The sequence below is a fragment of the Anolis sagrei genome, chromosome Y, assembly GCF_037176765.1.
Source record: "Anolis sagrei isolate rAnoSag1 chromosome Y, rAnoSag1.mat, whole genome shotgun sequence".
Classification (NCBI taxonomy): Eukaryota; Metazoa; Chordata; class Lepidosauria; order Squamata; family Dactyloidae; genus Anolis; species Anolis sagrei.
In genome coordinates, this window is record NC_090035.1 from 64,529,203 (window position 1) to 64,551,467 (window position 22,265).

Here is a 22,265-nt window from a genome sequence, read left to right on the forward strand (position 1 = left end):
GCCTTTGCCGCGCGGCGCGATTGGACACGGGGCCTCGCGGCGGCGCGCAAGGCACGCTGGGAAATCGAATGTTGGTCCCAAGCTCTCGCTTCCGGATAGGCCTCGCGCCTGAGGTGGCGTAAGGGCGGCGTTTCCCGTCAGTCTCGCAAAGATTAGGTCGGTTTGGGGCCTGTCAGGGAGAAAAGCAAGGGAGTCGAGTGAGGCCTTGAGAGTACAGGCAGCCCCCGAGTCACAATCATGCGACATACGAGGGACTCACAGTTAAGAACGAGAGTCAACAGGAAGTGGGAGAAATATCCCCCTCATCTGAACATGAGGAAGCATTTCCTGACTGTAAGAGCTGTTCAGCAGTGGAACTCTCTGCCCTGGAGTGTGGTAGAGGCTCCTTCTTTGGAAGCTTTTAAACTGAGCCTGGATGGCCATTAGGCCTGGGCAATGCATGGTTCTAAATGGTTCTAAATTACTTACAAAACTAATGTTCTGGTGGTGAAAATTGCAGAACTCTAACAAAACTTTCAAAATTTAATTATTATTTCATTACTGGTGATTTTTGTGACAGAACCAATTAGGAACTGCCATTTATAATGAAATTTTGAGAGTTTTGTTAGATTTTTGAAATTTTCACCACCAGAACTTTAGTTTTGTAAGTACTTTAGAACCATTTAGAACCATGCATTGCCCAGGCCTAATGGCCATCTGTCAGGGGTGCTTTGAATGCAGTTTTCCTGTGTCTTGGCAGGGGATTGGACTGGATGGCCCATGAGGTCTCTTCCAAGTCTATGATTCTATGAAATCCATTCCTGGAAGGGTTACTGTCAGGGGGCTCCACTGAAGCTTTCTCGCCAATGGCACCGGGATTGTGGCGCAGCTGGCTGAGTGTCAGCTGCATTAAGATCACTCTGACCAAAAGGTCATGAGTTCGAAGCCAGCCCGGGTTGAAGTGGGTTTCCAACAAATTGTGTGTAGCCTGTTGTCGACCTTTGCAACCTGAAAGACAGTTGCATCTGTCAAGTAGGAAAATAAGGTATCACCTTAAAGTGTGGGGAGGCTAAATTAACTGATTTATGAGGCCATAAAGAAGACTCCGTCAAAGCATTCCAGTGGAGAAGCATGCGGGAATGCGGAAGTGCTTCATCAGCGTCGCAGATGGACGATTAAAGCGACAGCTTCCCTGGCGGCCAGAAAAAGTTAAATAGCCTCTGTGTATGTCTGTATGTGTTGTATGTTAAAATTGGCGTTGAATGTTTGCCATATATGTGTACATTGTAATCCGCCCTGAGTCCCCTGCGGGGTGAGAAGGGCAGAATATAAAAGCTGTAAATAAATAAATAAATGGGCTGCTATAAGTTTTTCAGGCTGTGTGACCATGTTCCAGAAGCATTCTTTCCTGACGTTTCGTCTACATCTATGGCAGGCATCCTCAGAAGTTGTGAGGTCCGCTGGAAATTAGGCAAGTGAGGTTTCTATATCTGTGGAATGTCCAGGGTTGCCCAGCTAACACCTTCCAACAAAGGATTCCCCCAGGCAGAAAACAGCCAGGCTTTGAAGCTACAAGGCCATTCAGTGCTAATAAGGTGGTCAGTTGCAACATTCACACTTGCCTCCAACAGACAAGAGGTCTTTCTCCCACCCTGGACATTATTCCCACAGATATATAAACCTCACTTGCCTAGTTTCCAACAGACCTCATAACCTCTGAGGATGCCTGCCATAGATGTGGGCGAAACATCAGGAGAGAATGCCTCAAGAAGACAATAGTTCTTTCTCCCACCCTGGACATTCCACGGATATATAAACCTCACTTACCAAGTTTCCAATAGACCTCACAACCTCAGAGGATGCCGGCCATAGATGTGGGTGAAACATCAGGAACATCTTCTGGAACATGGCCGTACAGCCTGGGAAAATCACAGCATAACAAGCCATTGTTTTCAAAATCCAATTCTCATGGGCAGCAATAGAGGGGGCTTTTCTGAGAGGGGCTAAAACTTCAATTTGGCTGCAGTTTTGCATCAAAAATTGTTTTGGTGAGTTTGGGGAGAGGGTGGACCATGGTCAATGGGAATTGCAGTACCTTCACTCACTTCCAAAGGCCACTGCGATTTCACGAATGATGCACCTGGACCAAACTTGGCATCCATGGCGCACTTTACATCCTGGCAGTGTTTGGGGGAGGATGCATCATGGATGATGGGATTTGCAGTCCCTTCACCCACTTCCAGAGAAACTGACCCTCACCAACAATTAACCTAGACCAAACTTTGCACAGAGAACCCCCATGATGAGGTTTAGGGGAGAATGAACTATGGATGATGGGGTTTGCAGTACCTTCACCTACCTCCAAAGAGTACTGTGACCCCCACGAATGGCGGACCTGTACCAAATCTGAGACACAGACCTTGCATGACGCACCTTATATCCTGGTGAGATTTGGGGGAAGGATTGTCCATAGGCGATGGGATTTACTGTACCTTCATTAGCCATGGATCTGCACCAATTTCTAATGGGTCCATTCATGACATCCAAAAACAAACTAGGCCTTTTTCAAAAGACCCAGGCATCACCGGGTATCCAAGCTAGTTTATAATAAAAGGCAGAGGTTTAGAGTTATTTTATTATTGTCGAAGACTTATTTTAAAAGGCTATTTTATTATTGTTTATCTAGTGCAGGGCTTCTTAAACCCTTTCCACTCAATTTGAATTGTTTTCCAACCAAATATTTGCTGAAAATACATCAGCATTTACTAGGCTTGGTTAACCAGCTGATTTTCTGTTTTGTGGAGTACAGCTGAAGCATCTTCTGTAAAGTCCACTGTAAACACAGCAAGTTGTTGCTATCAGATTCGTGTAAATGTCTAGGCGACCTTCAGAAATCTTTCACTCTTGCCAAATTTTTGTGACCCCAGCATTGAGCAAAGGGGATCTCAGTTTTGGAAACAGTGGTCTAGCTCTTGTGGAGATCTATCAGTAGATCCAGGTCTAGCTTCTGTAATGTAAAGAAATTTTATACCATACTATACATGCTAATTCTTAAGGTGCCACATATAATAGGTTCATTGTTTTGCACCAGTTGCTTAATAATAGATTCTTTTGTGACAGGGTAAAACAAGGAAATTCTTGGAATGTGGGCAGAGCAGCTGGGGTGACAAGGCAGCCATAATAAGGTGACACAGAGCCACTTCTGTTTTAGCCATATCTGGCATTTTTCATGCCCTCCAACTTTTCACAGATGAAAACTGGGACACATGTGGCCAAGCAACATCAGGGTGTGGTCAAGATGGCAAAAGTTATACATGAGGAAGAACACAGAAGCCAGGAGAAGCTGCAACAGTAGGTTTTTGTGTGAGCCTACTGGAAAGGGCAAGATTCCTCTCTTCTCCTCCCTTAACTGAGAGCAAACTACTTCTGCATTTTGAACTAAGTTTGCAGCAACTTAAGTGAACTAAGGGCCATTCCACTCAGCCATATAACCCAGAATATCAAGGCAGATAATACACAATATTTGATTGAACTGGATTATCTGAGTCCACGTTGCCATATAACCCAATTCAGTGTGGATTTTATACAGCTGTGTGGAAGGGGCCTAAAAGCAACGGTGGAATATGGAAGGAGGAGAGGGAATTTAATAGGAGAGACACTATTAAACAGCAAGAAGGGGAGAATGAAGGAGGCTTAATTGGAACTCTTCCTGCCAAATCAGGACAGTTGGAGGGCAAAATTTCCTGCTCCCCTTTTACTATCTGAACTTATTATATATATTGATTTTTCCACCTTCCTGTACAAAAGTATTCCATGTTAGCATTTGCTGGAAGAATTCTATACTGAGACTAGATTTCATTATATGAGAAAATTTGTTGATGTTTCCCTTCAATTGGTTTTCATGATAGAATTTGTTCTGAGGGGGCTTGCCTTTGCCTTCTGTGGTTTGGTGAGGCCAAGAAGGCTAAAGACCTTCTAGAATGACAACTCCCATTGCATTGAGCCATGACAGTGAAAATGGTGTCAAACTGTATCAGTGACACAGTGTAGATGCACCCACAATTACTTCTGATGTCACTTGGCTGCACATTTTCATCTGTGAAACGTTGGATGGTGCGAAACATGCATTCTGAAGGTGTACCTGAAAGGAGCCAAGATACTTTGTGGATTTGTAAAAGACTTGTTTATTTCTTTCAGAATACAAAGTCAGATGGGTTAAAGTCATTAAACACTTGCTGTATGGTGGGACCAGAGATGTACAAAAAGCCCAGCATTTTGCTATATTAATATTTCCAACCTGATAGGTGGCCTAGTCTTGACTTCATCAGCTTGGCTGGACTGCCCATAGAGATCACCACAAGGATTTATATCTACCTGATATTCATTCACACACAGGAACATCCCACCCCCATGCACATGCACACGTTAGGAAAAAGGTACATAAAGACATTAGAGAACAAATTGTGTATGCTGGAAAATTAATATATGCATCTGACCCCTATTTACAATCAAGCAAAAAATATTCATTTAGGAGACCTTGACAAATAACTAACATATAAATAAGCAGTGACCTGAATGGATACTTCTCTTTGTTACTCATCTTTGTCAAAAGAGGGAGAATGCAAACACACATACACACCAAATGTGCACAATGCTTTTAATGGCATGTTGGGAGTGTAATAAAGTCCACAAGTTCAACAGGTCAGACATTATTTTGGAACGTATTCAAAATATGTGTTCTGACACAACCAATTCAGATGCAAAAAGCAAAATGAGTCATATGGAGATTACATTTTTAAAATTGTTCTTCATATTAAAAAAAAAAAGCTCAAAATGAGCAGAGCACTTCCTTTTCATGCTATTTTTTCCCTATACTGGGTTTTATCTGAATACTTGGTTCCCCTGTCTGCAATCCAAATGGATATATTCCTAGGAATCGTATGTCATGTGTGATATCTTAGAATATTGGAGTCCATAGAGATGTCTATTCAAAAGAAAATCCCACTGAGTTAAGTGGCACTTGTTCCGAAAAGACTATACCGTGTCTCCATATCATTGCAGTTGTTCTCATTCTCAAAAGGAAGATAAATACAACAATATGCAATAATTACTTTTTCTGTGTTCAGGGATTTGATCTTCAAAAGTAAAAAATTGTGGCTGTAGCTCATGTTATGGACAGTGGCATAAGACTCGCAAAAAGATGAGCTCTGCCTTGAGACCTAAGATGGAACTTGAAACACTGCAATATCTAAAGTGAGTTGTAGAACAGTGAATTGCATACATACAAAGTCTAATGTTTTTTCCCCCCCACTGGCCTTTAAAATTAAAGGGCACAACAGCAAGGTTATGGAAAATGATTTCTTAAGAACTTGGAATGTGGCTTCCAGTCAGCAAAGACAGAACTAGTTGGATTTGACTCGCAATAATGCATAGTTTTCTAAAACCCACATGCAAATGTCATTTTAGAATTACCACTGCCCACAAGTCATTTTAGATTCAGTAACCCAGTCTTAATACTATTCCTGTCACAAAGCGATTTCATTCAGGCCAGGGAGGAGTTAGGGAGCTGTAGTGCTCCATCTTATTTACAGCATTGTCCTGGTCTCCTTCTTTGTGATACTTGATGTCAGCCTTGGTAGCACTTATTACAGTGATTGTGAATGTTTATCCAGCAACAATAGTGCAGGGCTGTAACTCCCATAGTATCACACTATTGGTCATGCCGGCTAAGACTAATGGGATTTTGAGTCCAACGCGTGTTTTTGTCCTTCAGTTACTGAATGTTTCATGAAAGCTGCAGTTCTTGTCCAAAGCATATATAATAGGAATGGCTTCCTTTGAGAAAAATAAAACCAACCTGTGGAAAAATATGGTTTCAGATGGGGAGTGAGCTAAGTATCGCCTATGGAATTCAGGTGGTTCCCAATACCTGGGAATCAAAACGGTTTTGGGTTTTTTAAAACAATACTGTAAATGCTTTTGCTGCCAAATGTTCCCATTGGAAATATATGGGTTATTTTTGGCCCAGGAGAGAACTTTAACTAAAACAAGAAGTGATTTCTATCACTTCCTGTTGTTAAAAACAGAATTTAGATTGAGTTGTTAGATTGGAGACTTTCTACTTGTTTCAAACACAAAGCGTCATTGTTTTAAAAAGTACCCTTAGAATAAATAGAATATACCTTAATTTTGTCCCATATGTTAAAGCTTAATGGTGTTAGGCAATGGGGCTCTGATGGGAGGAGTTAGCTTGATTACAAAACATGGAGTAAATGGAGTTTCTTTGGGGTGTATCTCTGGTTAAACTTGGATTTGCTTTACAAAACTAGAGTAGATACTGCCCATAAATGTGCTAACTGGGAATCAGAGTGATTCAGTTGCTCTTGGCAAACACCAGTTGCCCTGGTGCAGATCCATCCTGCTGGATGGAGAGGCAAGAAAGAACTCCTCCTGAGGTGCGTTTGATGAATTCCAGCTTAGAGATAGTATTTTATGGGTGTGTGTGTGTGTGTGATTTGCAAATTGCATGATCATCAACATATAATATTTCTCCATACAGTACAGACACAAGAGATACGTGCGTTGAAGATGGGATGGGAAAGAGCCTCCATTTTAAAGAGTGGAACAGAAACCTGATTTTATTAATACTTCTTGGTGGCTTCCTGTAGCATGAAGGAAGGGTATCCACCCAGCAGCTGAGGTTCTTCCCCCTACCCTACAACATAGAAAATAGTTGCAAAAATATTTACCACCCCCAAATCTTTGGTGGGGAAGCTGGTGCCTTGCAGATGTTATTAAATGCCTGTGATCTCTGACCATGGGCCATTCAGTTTGGACCAATGGGCACTAGAACCCAAGGACACACTGCTGTTCCTTCCTCACCCTTGTTCCAGATATATCTTCCTCATGGCAGGCTACTGATAAATCATTACATTTGGGGCAGTGGAAGAAGGCTGGTGACTCTATTGTATACCCAAGAACAAAGAGTGATCTCTCCCTGCAAGACCTCAGTTTTGTCCTGTTCTTCATCCTGTGCCCTAGTTTGAATGGGATTTTGTTCATTCGCTATTGAATATGGCAGAAACAAGCCCCTATTCTGGAAGATACAGAACATGGATGGCATTTCTGTCAATGAAATGGAAATTCCATAAAAAGAAGGATTTCACTGGAATGAAACCTATTTCATTCTATGGGGGATCATACTATATTGACACTTTTAGTTTTGAAACGTTATGACCATCCTTCAAAATAACATCTTCAATATTCATGTTACTGGTTTCTAAATGGTGACTTATCTATCAAAAAAGGATCAGGAAATAATATTTTCCGAATTCTTTTTACTCCAGTTTATAAGAAATTCTGCTTCTAATACCATGCCATGGTACTTCAATTAGCACAAACCCAAATGTAATGAAGTCAACAAGCAAGTTTTGGAGTTCTCCAGAATGGTGCATCATAGAGTACGCTAACAATTTCTTGTGACTTCATTAGCTTTTGATTGGTTTAATAAAGTAATTACCTAATTACCAAATAAAGCTTGGCATCTGTATGTTTTAGGTATTATCATAGATACTTCCAATCTTTGCCTGTTCTTTGACCCACAGATTTTTTTTTCATATCAGGAGCGACTTGAGAAACTGCAAGTCACTTCTGGCGTGATAGAATTGGCCGTCTGCAAGGACGTTGCTCAGGGGGCGCCTGGATGTTTTACATCCTGTGGGAGGCTTCTCTCATGCCCCTGCACTGCAAGCTGGAGCTGACAGACAGAAGCTCACCCTGCTCCCCAGATTTGAACATTTGGGTCAGCAGTCCTGCCAAGGCAAGTGTTTAACCCAATGTGCCACTGGGGCTCCTTAATTTACTAAATAATGGTGAGCTACTTTACATACGTCTCTTTTACACTATACAGTCACATAGTTACAGAAGGTCATGGTATTGTTGACTGGTTGAAAACTAGATACTGGTAGGGAAGGGAGGCAGCTTCTTGGTGTTGACACCTTCAAGATTGGTGTCGTGTTTTACTAAGGCTAAGGAAAACATGGAAAAAGAAGGTTCTTTGCCCAATGCCTCTACCTTCTAAAAAAGGGCATGCTTCAGTGCCAGAAGGCAGCAGAACCAGGCAGATGCTGTTGTGCCATACCCAGCTGCATGCCCTTTCAGAGCAGCCTGAAAAGCTTTGGCAGGTGACATCCGGGATACCTGGAAAGTCTTTGGTGCTGTTCAGAAAGCAAGAGAACCCTTTTTACAAAACAGAAAACATTCTTAGGCAACGTTAAATTGGGCATCCACTTTATAGAAGTGGGAGTTATTGAAACCAATTGAAGATAACTGATCAGAATAGTTTGAAGAAGGTGCCTAATGTGTTCCACAATGGCAGTCTTCTGTCAACTGATTTCTTCTCTGATCAGTCCTTTCTAAATTCATATATGCTTTTGGGGAAGCCTAGGATACAGAGAACAACATACCTCTAAGCACCTTTGTTTATTTTTTTAAATTTAAAGGCATTGGGTAGAATTAGGCTCTGAGAGCTTAAAACTTGGATCTGGAATGTGAAACAGACTTGTGTTAATCAGCATCAGTTGCTCCTGAGCTGGGGAATGCTAACTTGGGGGTTCTGGGTGTTGTAATCCAACATAGTTAACTCATCCAGGCTTTAATCATACTCAAGAACAAGTGGGGATCTGATTCATTCACACATAACATACACAAAGGTGATCCCTTCATGGAGCTTCACGGTGGGGGTGGGGGGGTACCTAAAACCATCTTATTTATTCTGGAGTGGCTATTCACTGTCATTGAGATAATCTAGAGTCATTTCCCAGCTGCACACATCACAAACAGCATGCAGTTGGCACACTTTAGATAAAATCAATCTGCCACACAGGTGCCCCATTTTACCATTTCATTGCCATCCTGATTGGGTGGCCCAAGGAATGTTTTGCAAATAATACAGATAAATTATTCTGCATTGAGAGTGATCTTCAGGATGTTGGGGTGGAGGGAGAGAAAACACATGGAATGGAAAAGTGTGGGCATCGGACCTCAAGCCCAGTTGGTGGGTCTGAGTCCTCACGCAATGGCCGACTGGGTTGCCAGGCCAATATGCACAGCTAAGGGGTTCATTAGACTAGAATAGTTCCAATGGGGGAGATCCATGGGAGCCGCCGTAGTCGTGGTGGGAAAAGGCCTCACTTGACTCGGATCTCAGCATATTCAGCTAGCTCTTCCGTCAGGGTGTAGCTGTCCTTGGTGGACAGTTTGGTGAAGTCTATGTTGGCGTAGTCGATGCCCAGGTCGTCGCGCTTGGCCAAGAGTCGTTTATCACTGCGCCCGTACTGCAGCGGGGAAAACAATAATAAAAAAGAACAGGTTAACTCACATTTTGAATTTGCAGCAGGCATGGAGACGGTGTGACCAGATGTTGCTGGACTGCAAGTCCTAGGACATGTGTGATGAAGCAACATTAGAGTGTGCTTCAGGTTCCAAAAGCGAAGAACAGACAAGCTAAGAGAAGTTGCAGCACTTTGATTTTGCTCAGATCTTTTCCTTGGATTGTGTTTCCTCTAAATTGTATTTCTAAATAGTGAATTATAGCTTCAAAGACCCACAATGCTGGAAATTTGAGAACGAAGAAAATTTAATTGAAGGGAAGAAGCATATTTGGGTTAAAATGCCCTCATTTTACCCTTCTCCCCTTAGCAACTACACTTGTTGGGGTCAAAATGGCTTTGTATCATCTAGCCTGCAAAGGCTACTGATGTGATGAGCAGACAAAACTATACAAAGATAAAAGCATTTTAAAAACTATATTAAAATATTCTACAATGGACTCTTTCTGAAAAATGACAGAAGACCACCTGATCATTAAGAGCTCAAGACCAAATTGACTTAATCTGACTGTTGGGATCAGAAGGCCATCATCAGAAGAGTCTATGTTAGGTGAGGTCAGGTGTCCCTCTAGAACAGAAATCGCGGAAGAAGCCCCTCTCGACCAAATGTTGCCTATCTATAATTCCCATCAACCCTCAACATTTAATGGAAATCAGAGGAGATGCAGTATATTTAGATGTGAAGGATCATAGTTCCCCACCCCTGACGTCATCCAGCATCTTGCTTCCCTTCCAGATGCCTTGCTGGAAAGCCTTGAGGCAGAAGGTCTTTCTCTCCTGCTCCAGTCCTCAGCCCAGTGCCTGTGACCATAGGGATTCCACTTAGCCACTGTATCATATCATAATAGTATATGCCAGTTTGGGATTGTGTGTTGTTAAATGGCAACTCCCAGCATTTCTCACCATTGCCTATGCAGGCTGAGACATGCAATTGAAAGACTGCAGAATGCCAACTTCAGAATGCCAACTTCCGAGATATATTTTTCCATATTCTCCAATATTTCTTAGATGAAAACTGGGCAAGATGTAGCCAAGCAACATCAAAGTGTCGTCAAGGTGTCGAAAATATTAATGAGGAAGAACACATCAGTTAGGAGACCAGTCAGGTATCTGTGATGGCCAGTAGGGCCTTTGCACAATTAAAACTTGTGCGTCAACTGCTCCTGTTCCTTGAGAAACCAGATCTGGCCACGGTGGTCCCTGCCTTAGTTACATCCCACCTAGATTACTGTAACACACTCTACGTGGGGCTGCCTTTGAAGATTGCTTGGAAACTTCAGCTGGTCCAAAGAGCTGCAGCCAGTTTGCTAACAGGCTGCTACAGGGAGCTGACAACCCCCTGTTGCAGCAGCTCCCCTGGCTATCAGTCTGCTTCCATACACAATGCAAAGTGCTGGTTATGGCCTTTAAAGCCCTAGATGGCTCAGGTCCAGACTATTTGGCTGACAATGTCTTCTTGTATGAACCCTGAGATCTTCAGGAGAGGCCCTTCTCTTGGTCCCACCTCCATCTCAAGCATGGTTGGTGCGAACGAGAGAGGGGCCTCTCTTCTTGGTGGCTACCCCTCGACTCTGGAACTTCTTTCCCAGGGAAGCCAGAATGGCCCACTCCCTGCTGTCCTTCTGCCCACAGGCTAAAACCTTTTTATTCAGGCAGGCTTTTAAAGAAGAAGATTTTAAATATCAGGTCAGGGGCTGCTGTCGTTTTTAAATGTTTATGGATTTTATCTGAATTGTTTTTAATACTAATGATGTTTTAATATTTGTATATTTGAAATTGTATTGTAATGCTTTTAATGTTCACTGCTTTGATTCTCCTTATGGAGAGAAAAAGCGGATCTAAATAAACATAATAAACATAGGTAAAGGGAAAAGTTTCCCCTTGACATTAATTCTAGAGGTGTCCAACTCTAGGGGGTGGTGCTCATCTCCATTTCTAAGCCAAAGAACTGGTGTTGTCCATAGATTCCTCCTTGGTCATGTGGCTGGCATGACTGCATTAAGAAGCGATACCTATTGATTTACTCACATTTGCATGTTTTCGAACTGCTAGGTTGGCAGAAGCTGGGCCTAACAGTGGGAGCTCACCCCACTCCCCGGATTCAAACCACCAACCTTTTGGTCACCAAGTTCAGCAGCTCAGCGGTTTAACCCGCTGTGCCACCAGGTGCTCCTAATATAATAAACATAATAATAATAATAGATGCTGCACTTTGCTGTTGCCTGAGCTCACTGGGAAGGTCAAGATTCTGCCCCTTTCTTTCTTCTCCCCAAAATGAGTTCAAAGTTTAATTCTTTGAACTCAGTTTGTAGCCACTGAACTAAACTGAGGACAAAAAGAAGAAGTAAGATGAGACTCTATGCTTTTCTTCTGAAAGAAAATGACAAAGGACAAATATGTTCAGTGGCAAAGTTTGGAAAAGTTACTTTTTTGGACTATAATAATTTTATTCTTATACCCCGCCATCATCTCCCTGAAGGGACTTGTGGCGTTTTACATGGGACCAAATGTCCATAAGACAATAAATAAACAATCCATCAAACAAAAATGCAATTGAAATAAGAACATAATCAAATGGAGCATTTGTCCAGTTAAAAACAAAGTAAATAGACATAAAATACAAAACATTAGCATTAAAATTCCATCCAATTAGTTCTTTCATCAGATATTTCAGGCCTGAGCCTTGGCACTAGAACCATATCTTCAAAGATGCAAAAAGAAAGAAGAGAAAATGTAGGAAAAGCTTCCAGAAAGGACACATACAGAGACGAGGACGGACTCCATGCAGGAGAAGCAGGAGGCCATTCAGAAAGAGACTGGACAAACAATCTAGAGCATTTTACATGACACTGAAAGGAACTTCCTCTCAGGATTTGTGGCAGCAAATGTTTTAATGCAGGAGAGCTGTTGTCAGATCAAAGGAACACTCATATATTATTGGCATCAACTTCAAATCAGAGACATGAGAAATATCAAAACAGAAACATCAAAACTAACAAGGACAATGTAAACATTGTGAGCAAAACAACATAGAATGAACACTAGAACTGACATCAGCCTTCCCAGCACATTACAGTGTTTACGTTGTACAACAATACCAGTTGACCTTATTGAGTTGTAACATTGATTGAAAACCACTCTGATCCACCTATTGGATATGTAAATACTAGTTACTGCATTACTAGTATTTAAATCGGAGAGAAAACTCTCCCATTATTTTCCGATGACTACCCTAGATTTCCTATTTTATTTTGCAAATAGGAACAAGAAAGGAGATTCCATCTGAACATTAGGCAGAACTTCCTGACTGTGAGAGCCATTCCGCAGTGGAACTCTCTGCCCCAGAGTGTGGTGGAGGCTCCTTCTTTGGAAGCTTTTAAACAGAGGCTGGATGGCTATCTGTCAGGGGTGCTTTGAATGCAATATTCCTGCTTCTTGGCAGGGAGTTGGACTGGATGGCCCATGAGGTGTCTTCCAACTCTATGATTCTATAAGATGTCAACGTGATGTCATGATTCTCCATCATTAAATTAGCTGTAGATTTCTCAAAATATGGTAGTATGATGTGGAAGACTGGATTTCAACAACTCAAATGCCGCACAGAAAAAACGTGGGGACCGGGGGAAGGGACATAATGTGACACGTGGACAGGGGGGTCCATACTTACCTACCTGGGTCAGTGGCTCTCCAGGGAGCAGATCTCCTTAGACTATTAGAAAAGGAAGAGTAGTCACTAGTGACTTCAATGAGAAGGACATCTCTTTTAACAGAAGCCAGAAATTGTGGGATAGAGGTGGATTTTTAAATGAAGCCAGTCATCTTGATAGTCTCTCTCCCAAAGAGATCCAAAACATAGGCTATTTCTGCTCACCACATGTACGTTTCTGCTGGCTGTGAATTGATGTTTTGGTACTCTGTTATATTTTATTGGAATCACCCTAACAGCTCTGATTCCCCAACACATAAATCTATTTCTGCTAGAACGGATCTGTTAGTTAGGAATGTAAATCCTCACATGCAAAAACAAAAAAAATATTCTATTTCTTTCACTTATGTGAATTAGACACATTTATGCATATTTTTTTGCAAAAAAACCCCGTCTTACCTGACTTTGCATTGAAAAATTATTTAATTATTGCTATTGTTTATATCCTGCCTGTTCTCTCTTAAATGAGACTTTTTTTAAAAAATCTTCTGGAACACTTCAAGACATTCAAATATAGGGAGAAAACCACATGAAAACTCTTTGCTCTCTTATCCTTCCCAACAGAATTTCAAGACTATCAGGAAGCCCTTTCTTTCAACCAGAAAATGAAAAATTCATACAGTTGTTTTGAACTTGTATTGCTAATATGGATCACCAGCTGCTTTTAATTTGGGGACTCCCCCGTTTTTGGAAAGGCATTACCTTTTAGAGACCATAACCTTTTAGAAAACCAGGAATCTCCATAGCGTTTTGGAAGCATGACCCTTTTGGAGATTGATAGGCACTCACACTATTTGGAATAATCACATCCTTTTGTAAAGTATGATCTTCCTGAGAAAATTTAAATACTTGTTTGAATTAATCTTCTCCTTAATATCCACTAGTATTCATGCAAGGCAAATTGGGGTTCTCAGTTGTTTGACTGATGTATTTTGTTATCTCTCTGAACTGTTAGGAACAAAGATATGCTTAAGCTTATTTTTCTGGTTAAATTTTGTATGTTATGAAGTTTATATTGTTTGATGTGTTCCATTTTGATGTAATTTGTTTATATGTCTTCTCGTGGGCATTAAATGTTTGCCATATATGTTGGAAACGACCCTGAGTCCCTTCGGGGAGATAGAGTGGTCTATAAATAAAGTTTTATTAACGTTATTATGCCAATGCACAAAATATATAGCAGATTTTCAGAAGTGTTATTTCAATTGCCTAAAAACATCTACTTTCCACAAAATATATTGCTTTTAAATCAAGCTCTCAAGAAACCAAAAATAAGTAGTCTTAGTTAAAAGTAATATAGTTGATTTACTTATTTACAAATTTCATGTATTCAGCATACAGGTACATTTCTTATTGGTTGAGAGTTTAAACAGTAAGTTCTCTAAAAGCATTCTGTTTTAATCTCTTCGCTGTTGCATACAGACTAACACTCTCTTCAGTCTACATTACTGAACATTACTGAACTCAATACAGACTGACTTATCACGGCAACATACTGACACTGATTAACTTCTAAACTGTACTGCTTCTGATGCAAACACTCTAAATAAATGGTTCTCAACCTGTGGGTCCCCAGATGTTTTGGTCTTCAATTCCCAGAAATCCGAACAGATGGCAAACTGGCTGGAATTTCTGGGAGATGTAGGTGAGAACACCTGGGGATCCACAGGTTGAGAACCACGGCTCTAAACGGTACTGGCTTCTAAAATGGAGACTCAGTCTGAATAGTCCCAGATCTAGTCACATGGTCAGCAGTACCTCCCACAACCTCAAACAACATAGAGTTAAGGCAAAACTGCATATTAAATCATATACATACAATATAGTAAGCAATTCACAATTATATACATAATAAATAACTAATATAGGAGGCTTTAGAAGGTTGCTATTTCCAACATTTGTTAAGATAGAGGCCTGCAAATTTAAAATTGACATCTGTGCCACTAACCATATGATAACTGTACCCAGCAGTAGCTAGTGGGGCAGTGAATTTGCTCCAGGTCTTAGAAGCTAACAAATATTCTGATTTCATAAACCAAATAGCATTAATACGTTGGGTATCTCCTTTAAAAATCACATTAATACCTGGAGCTGATTCATTCCAATGCTATCTGCTGGCATTGGTTCATTCTAGATGAAGCCACCAGGATAGAAACATTGCACATACACACAAACACACACATGTGAGTGTTCTTGCTGTTAGGAGGTGAGTATTCCTTTCCACCTTCTGAAATGACCAAGGTTCCCTCCCCAGATTTACTATGCAGCCACTGCAGCCCTATATAGCCATTGCAAGGTTGGTGGAGAGCATGGAGAGGAATTGAGGAACTGTCTGGTTGTGTTTCTGTAGCTAGACACAGAATTATGAGACCTTTGAAGGACCTCTATAGTTCTCAGTGGATGATCTAACCATTCTATGTCTGGCTACAAGAGCAAAACCAGAGGCTTCTCTGATTCCCTTTCTTGCTTCCAGCTCGTCACTGAATAGCCATGGGAAAAAGGGCCTGCGGTGGCTCATTCACAGGTCCAGGCGATATTGAATGGCTTAGTGTAGCATACTTCTGCATGTGGAACTATTACACTATGTATTGTTGAAGGCTTTCGTGGCTGGAATCACTGGGTTGCTGTGAGTTTTCCGGGCTGTAGGGCCTCTGAGGATGCCTGCCATAGATGCAGGCAAAATGTCAGGAGAGAATGCTTCTGGAACATGGTCATACAGTCCAGAAAACTCACAGCAACCCAGTATTACACTATGCTGTGCTATACAGGACCACAGCCATTGTATCTCTCAGCCCTTTTCCTGCTACTCCATTCATGGAGGCTATTCCTTAACCCACATCCTATTTGCTACCCAGATGTTCTTCTTCTGAGGCCCCTTCCACACATATTAATAATATCCCACATTATATGCCTTGAACTGGAATATATGGTAGTGTGGACTCAGATAACCCAGTTCAAAGCAGATGTCGTGGGATTTCCTGCCTTGATATTCTGAGTTATATAGCTGTGTGGAAGGGCCCGGACTCAAACTGTGATTTTAGTTTCAAGCACCATGATTATGGGCCACATGTGAAGACGAAGAATTCAAGAATGGCCTTTCTCAAACTTGGACGGGAAGAGTTGTATTTGGGGTTGGCCCATCTGGCATGTGTACAGTATCTGTAACACAGTCATATGTGTCTTTGTGATGCATCTGGATGCCAAACTATGACTTTCTGGTCAAAGTCTGGCAGCCAGTAGTCACATTATTGGGCATGCCATGGAAAGCTCTTCCAAAACAAGAAGTGTTTTGGTCCTGGACTTCTCCTTGCTTATTGCCACTGTCTGTTCACTTGAGACTATCCGAGCAAGCAAGTGCTGAGAGACAAAAGATGCAAATGCTTTAATGCTAGGAAGCAGCTCTTCATATGTTCAACTGAAGCTCCCATCAGCCCTAGTTAGCTTAGCTAATGAGCAGAGATCATGAGAGCTGGAGTCCAAAAAACATAGGGAGGAAGGGCCACAAAATGCCTGCCCTGGGCCAAAAGGAGAAAAGCAAGTGAATAGATTACAGGAACTATAGGAGGGCTGTGGGCACCCTCAAACTATCTTGTCCAGGAACTTCCAAACCTAGCACTGGCATAGCTTCTACCTCTTTCATCTTCCAGTACCTCTGATTTCTCCAGTTTGCCTGGACCCCTGTAGTCTCCACTGAAGACAGCAGGGGGGTTGTCTGTTTGCATAAAGCTTTCGTTTGTGTTTTTCCTGCAAAATAAGAAAGACAACAAAATGACAAGGGTTTACTGTGATGAATTCTGCACATAAATCCAACCAGTTTTGTTCAGTTTTGCTACCAAGAATTAGGTTTAATGCATGAATCATCAGCTTTCCAGAGTTAGTTGGAGTGTAATTCCAAGCATTCCTTATCATTGGCGATCCTGCCTATGGCTACTGGGACTTGCAGGCTAATAATATTTACACGCTGCTCCAAGAATTTTGGATTCACTCCCTATCTGCTGTCGTTCTATTAGGTGACAAGGCTCTTTGTATTCAGAGAAAGTTTTAGAACTGAAGGCTTTTAATGAAAGGGATTTTAAGAGAGTACTTGCTGCCTTCAATGTTACTCTTTTAATTGTATTCTATCTGCATTATGTGTATGTTGCAACTTGTTTTAATTTGGATGTGTTTGAATTTTGACTTTTGGGTATATATTGTTAGCATTTTCATTTGTAAGCTCCCTTGAATCCTATTCTTAGGGAAAAGGTGGGCTATAATTTGCAGTAACAAAAAGAACTTACTTTTTCCTGGTCTGGCTGACATAACACACCACAGCTATAAGGATGGCAAAGGCGACCACTGCTCCAACAGGCCCCACTTTTGCCCACATCAGACTGTCTGTAAAAGAAAAAGCCACAAGAACAGGATAGGCAATAGGGCAATAATGTTGCTGCCAATACAATAGAGGCAAAATATGTAAACATATATAAAACAGATCCAGCCATAGTCTTGCTTTCAAAGTGTCTCCTGGCCTATGCTGGGAGCAATGGGTGTTTCTGTAAGCATAGATCTGGCCTCTGTTAAGACAGAGAAGGCACAGGATTTTGGAAATACATTTCATAGAATGGTGGTTTGTAGGGCTGTCCATTTGGAGTAAGCCTTGACCTGTTTTGTGTCCTGGCTTTTGGTGGGGGCCTGATCCGTATTTTGGGGGACTCCCAAAATTGGGGGGGGGGGGGAGAAGGAAATATCTGTTTTTGCTCTTTGGTGCCGAAAGATCCGTTTTCTATTAGCCCATTATTGTGGGAGGGCCTTCCCACCCATGCTTCCCTTCCTGAGACGTGCTTTAAGGAGACTTCTCCTTACCTGCTGTTTCTGGCACTGGCAGGTTGCAGGCACTGGCAGGTGCAAATGCTTTTTTGGGCCTTCTCTTTCCAAGGAGAGTGTGTGTGGCATGCAGGTCCAGAAAGCACGCATGCCTGCCAATTCATGTAACCGAGCGTCTCTTACTCTAGAGTAAGAGGCACTCGGCTGCAGGTACTGGCAGGCATGGGTGCTCCTGCATGCCACACATGTACTCTCCTTTGAAAGAGAGAGAGTGTGTGTGGCTTGCAGGCCCAGAGCACCCACACCGTTAGTGCCTGTAGCTGAGCATCTATTACTCTAGAGTAAGAAGCACTCAGCTGGACATACTGGCAGATCCAGGCACTCCTGCATGCCACACATGCATTCTCCTTGAAAAGTAAGTGTGTGTGTGTGTGTGTGGCGTGCAGGCTGAGAAAGTGCCTGCACCTGACAGTGCCTGCAAGTGCCTCTTACTCCGTGATGTGAAAAAGCACTGTTTCTACTCTAGAGGAGGTGCCTGGTTGCAGGCACTGGCAGTCATGGGACTGCAAGCAACACACACATTCTCTTTCCAAGGAGCGTGTGTGTGGCATGCAGATCCAGAAAGCACCCACGCCTGCCAATTTCATTACTTAGAAATGAGTAAGAACATACAAGTTGAGAGAAGCTGTCACAGTTTGCTTTTGCCTGAGCCTACTGGGAAGGGTAGGATTCCCCACTCTTTTCTATCTTTCTCCCACTTGCTGAGTTAAATGAATGCAAACTGCTTTGAATTAAGCTGAGAACAAAGGGGAGATGAGGGAGTGAGAGAAACAGAGGCATTTTAAAAAGGCATGGGAAAGTGAAATGTTAAAGGATTAACCAGGACCGTCCCAGCCAAACTGGGTAGATGGGCAAAAGTTTCTGCTTTTTCTCCTGCCAGTTCTTGTTCGCATGCTAGACAAATACAGAAAAGAACAAGTGGGACTGAAGATCAGGACAAATCTTATGGCAGGAGTCCTGAAAATCAGGGTTGATGTCAGCATGCACTGTATGGATCAGGAGGAGCTTGCTGGACTCTTACTGGAGTGATGGAACTGCAGTTGTTGATTCTTGGTGCCGTAGTGGTTCCTGGCAGAGCAGACGATGAACAGCTGGGAGTCCACCTCCCTTTGAACAGTGAGGATGCTGGTGACAACATAGCCTGTTTTCTGTGAGTACACAAACTCCCGGTCTGTCTCGTTCACCGTCACATTACGTGTAGGCAGCTCAAAAGTGATCACGGCCTCCGGGTTGGATTTGGCCGCACAGATGCACTTCACTGTGTCCCGAGCCGCTGTGCACTTGGAATCTGGCAGGATAATTGGAGCAACTGTGAAGAGAAAGAGACAGAGAGAGAATCAGAAGCAGAAGATGAGAGAGAAAAGTCTGAAGTGTAACACTGGACCAGTCCAATGGATTTGCTTGTTTCCCGCCTACAGATACTATAGGATTAGAATTTCTAGTATCCTTTGCCAGCATAGCCAGTAGCAAATGCTATTGGAAGATGCAGTCCTACAAGATTATAATGATGAGATGCTTTCTACAGGTCCACCTCAGCAAACTACACACCAGATTTAAAAACTTTTGCAAGGGTTTTAGAACATATCCAAGAATCCAAGAAAGACATCCCAAAATAATGGAATAAGCAGTTATGGAGTCACGACAAATAGCAAAACCCCAATAGCTATATTATGAGAACGATCACTTCTTTAAACCAATGTGGAAGAACCCAATATCTGCAAATGCCATTTTGTTCAGGCAGCCAAACATTTCAGATTGGGTTCTTGCAGGGTTTTTTGGGCTATATGGCCATGTTCCAGAAGCATTCTCTCCTGACGCTTTGCCTGCATCTATGGCAAGTATCCTCAAAGGTTGTGAGGTCACAACTCCTGAGGATGCTTGCCATAGATGCAGGTGAAACATCAGGAGAGAATGCTTCTAAAACATAGCCATATAGCCTGAAAAACCTACAAGAACCCAGTGTTTTCAGCCTTCAACAATATGTTTCAGATTGGCTTTTGGCCCTGGGAGATCCTACTGCCTCCAAACTAGAAAACCCTTAATAAAACACAAACATGCAGGGGAGAAATATGCAATTTTGCATCATGAGCACTGGTGGGAGAGCACCTTTGCATGTGCCCTGATGAACACAATTTCCAGTATCATTATTTCCTGGGAGCATGAGCAACAGTTCCCATTAAGGTTCACTGTTGAAAAGGGAATTATCGGGGATCAGGGTCCATTGCTCACATTCAATGGTGAGGTTGAAGGCTGTACTGCGCTGACCGAACTGGTTCTCTGCTGTGCACCAGTATTCCCCATCATCCTCATGAGACACTGACTCAAACTCCAAGGACACCTGGTTCTGGTAGACTCCCATAGCCATTGGCTTCTTCTCCTTGAAGATGGTGATGGTGGGCTCGGGGTTGCTCTGTGAGGTGCAGAGGATGCTTACAGGATCTCCCTCAACCGCCACCACGGATGTGTTCACAACTGGTTTCCAAGGGGCATCTGTGAAGGGAAGGGGAACAAAACTGACAGGATCCTCTATTTTCTGCCACTACAAATATAAAATACCCCTGGCAGAACTCTGAACTTCATCGCATTGAAACTGGGAAGTGTTTGGTAGAGTAGAACTCAGTCTGACTCAATCTTGAAATTAAATGGATGATTTCCCGAGGAGGGAAACCCTTCATCACACTATTAAATGTATCTGTGTTACTCAATTATACTCAGCGTTCTTTCAGTAGATTTGCCATCACACTATAATTGCTAGGCACTGTCTGCCATCCCTCCCCGTGTTCTTTGTGGGGAAAAATTGTAAGGTGTTATGTTTCAATTCAGGAAGCAGAGAGGGAGGGAGGGAAAGTGGCAATGCTCTCTATGTCTCTCACTCTCTTTCTCCTGCCCCACAGGAGAAGAGTATGAACCTTGGAAAACTATAACTCCCAGAAGGACTCCATTGCATGGAGCCATGGCACTTAAAGTGGAGTGCAAGGGCATTCATTCCATACTGTAAATGCACTAAGAGAAGGGTATGGACCTTGTAAAACTATGGCTCCCAGGACTGCACATGGAGACATGGCATAATAATAATAATAATAATAATAATAATAATAATAATAATGTAAAGGTATTCCTTCTGGTGAAAGTGATGTTTCCCTAAGGTATAATATCTGTGTGGGGAAGAGTAGATATTGTCAATGATAGGGCCAATGACTTTTATTTCCTGTGCTGGTCTATGATCAAAATAAAGGATTTGATTGATTGATAGGGCCAAAATTAGTAGTGATTAGGATTAATGCTAAAAATAAATGAAGTGTGGGAGTTTTTTTGTGCGTGTATGTGCCAGGAGTGACCTGAGAATTGCTTCTGTCTGCCAGGATGTTGCCCAGGGGACACCCAGATGTTATACCATCCTGCGAGAGACTTCTCTCATGTCCCTGTAGAGAAGCTGGAGCTGACAGACAGGAGCTCACCCAGCTCCCTGGATTCAGACCATCAAACTTGGTCAGCAGTCTTGCCCATACAAGGGTTTAACCAATTGAGCTACCAGGGGTTCCTAGCGTGGGAGGTGGGCGCAGGTTTAGACTTGTCCCCTTCCTTGAACTTTATTGCGCACAACAATGGAGCAAGAATATCATTTTGGAGCTGGACGTATTGCAGTACACTTAGTATTAGAAAAAAAATCTTTTGATATTTGTCCATGCTTATGTATACAACCCTGTGAGTTGATTAGACCGTAGTTGGATCCTTCATCCTTTTAGTATAACAAAAAGACCCATATTCCAAAGCTGAAAGTACAAGTGTTCACCACGGTGTTCAATCACTGAACGGACTTACTGTTCTGCTCTTACGTGTTGGATGTAATCTTTGAGAGTCTAATTTCAACCGTTTTTGTTTGTTTTTTTTGGAGCACATATGGGCTTGAATCCCAATTGAACAAAACCCATTTAATCAATTAGACCTTGATTAAAAATCATTTACTCAAGAACGTAGGTGTTTACTTACCCTTCAATAATTGATGCTGTGGGTCATGGCTTGCTTCGGTTAAGGCAGACATCTAGCTGACAATAATGTTCATCACCCTGACTTTTTCCCTTCCTACTTCTCTTTCCTTCCCCCGCTTTATCTTGTCCTTTTATTTGTGTACTTGTAGTTAAAACTTTAATTATTATTAAGTTGTTGTTATTATTATTATTATTATTATTATTATTATTATTATTTTAAAAACCTCACAACCATAAACATCCAACAATAATACCTGAAGGACAAAATCAAACAAAACTGGGGTCATAAATGTGATTGGACCAGATTTAGATAATGAAAGGTCCAAATAAGTGGGTCCA

General features: G+C 42.1%; 1 protein-coding gene across 9 annotated transcripts in view; it reads right to left on the reverse strand.

Moving 5' to 3' along the window:
- Positions 1 to 4,139: 4,139 nt before the first annotated feature.
- Positions 4,140 to 22,265, reverse strand: part of LOC137095114 (myelin-associated glycoprotein-like) — a 109,640-nt gene continuing 91,514 nt past the window's right edge. For 4 of the 9 annotated variants that reach the window (XM_067461387.1, XM_067461385.1, XM_067461386.1 and 1 more), the window contains 5 exons: positions 20,167 to 20,427; positions 18,959 to 19,246; positions 17,352 to 17,448; positions 16,725 to 16,818; positions 4,140 to 9,314 (listed from right to left, as the gene is read on the reverse strand). In XM_067461387.1, the coding sequence (XP_067317488.1) occupies positions 9,168 to 9,314; positions 16,725 to 16,818; positions 17,352 to 17,448; positions 18,959 to 19,246; positions 20,167 to 20,427 (887 nt within the window). In that variant the 3' untranslated portion in view covers positions 4,140 to 9,167. The other 5 variants (XM_067461389.1, XM_067461390.1, XM_067461391.1 and 2 more) reach the window with 5 other exon arrangements.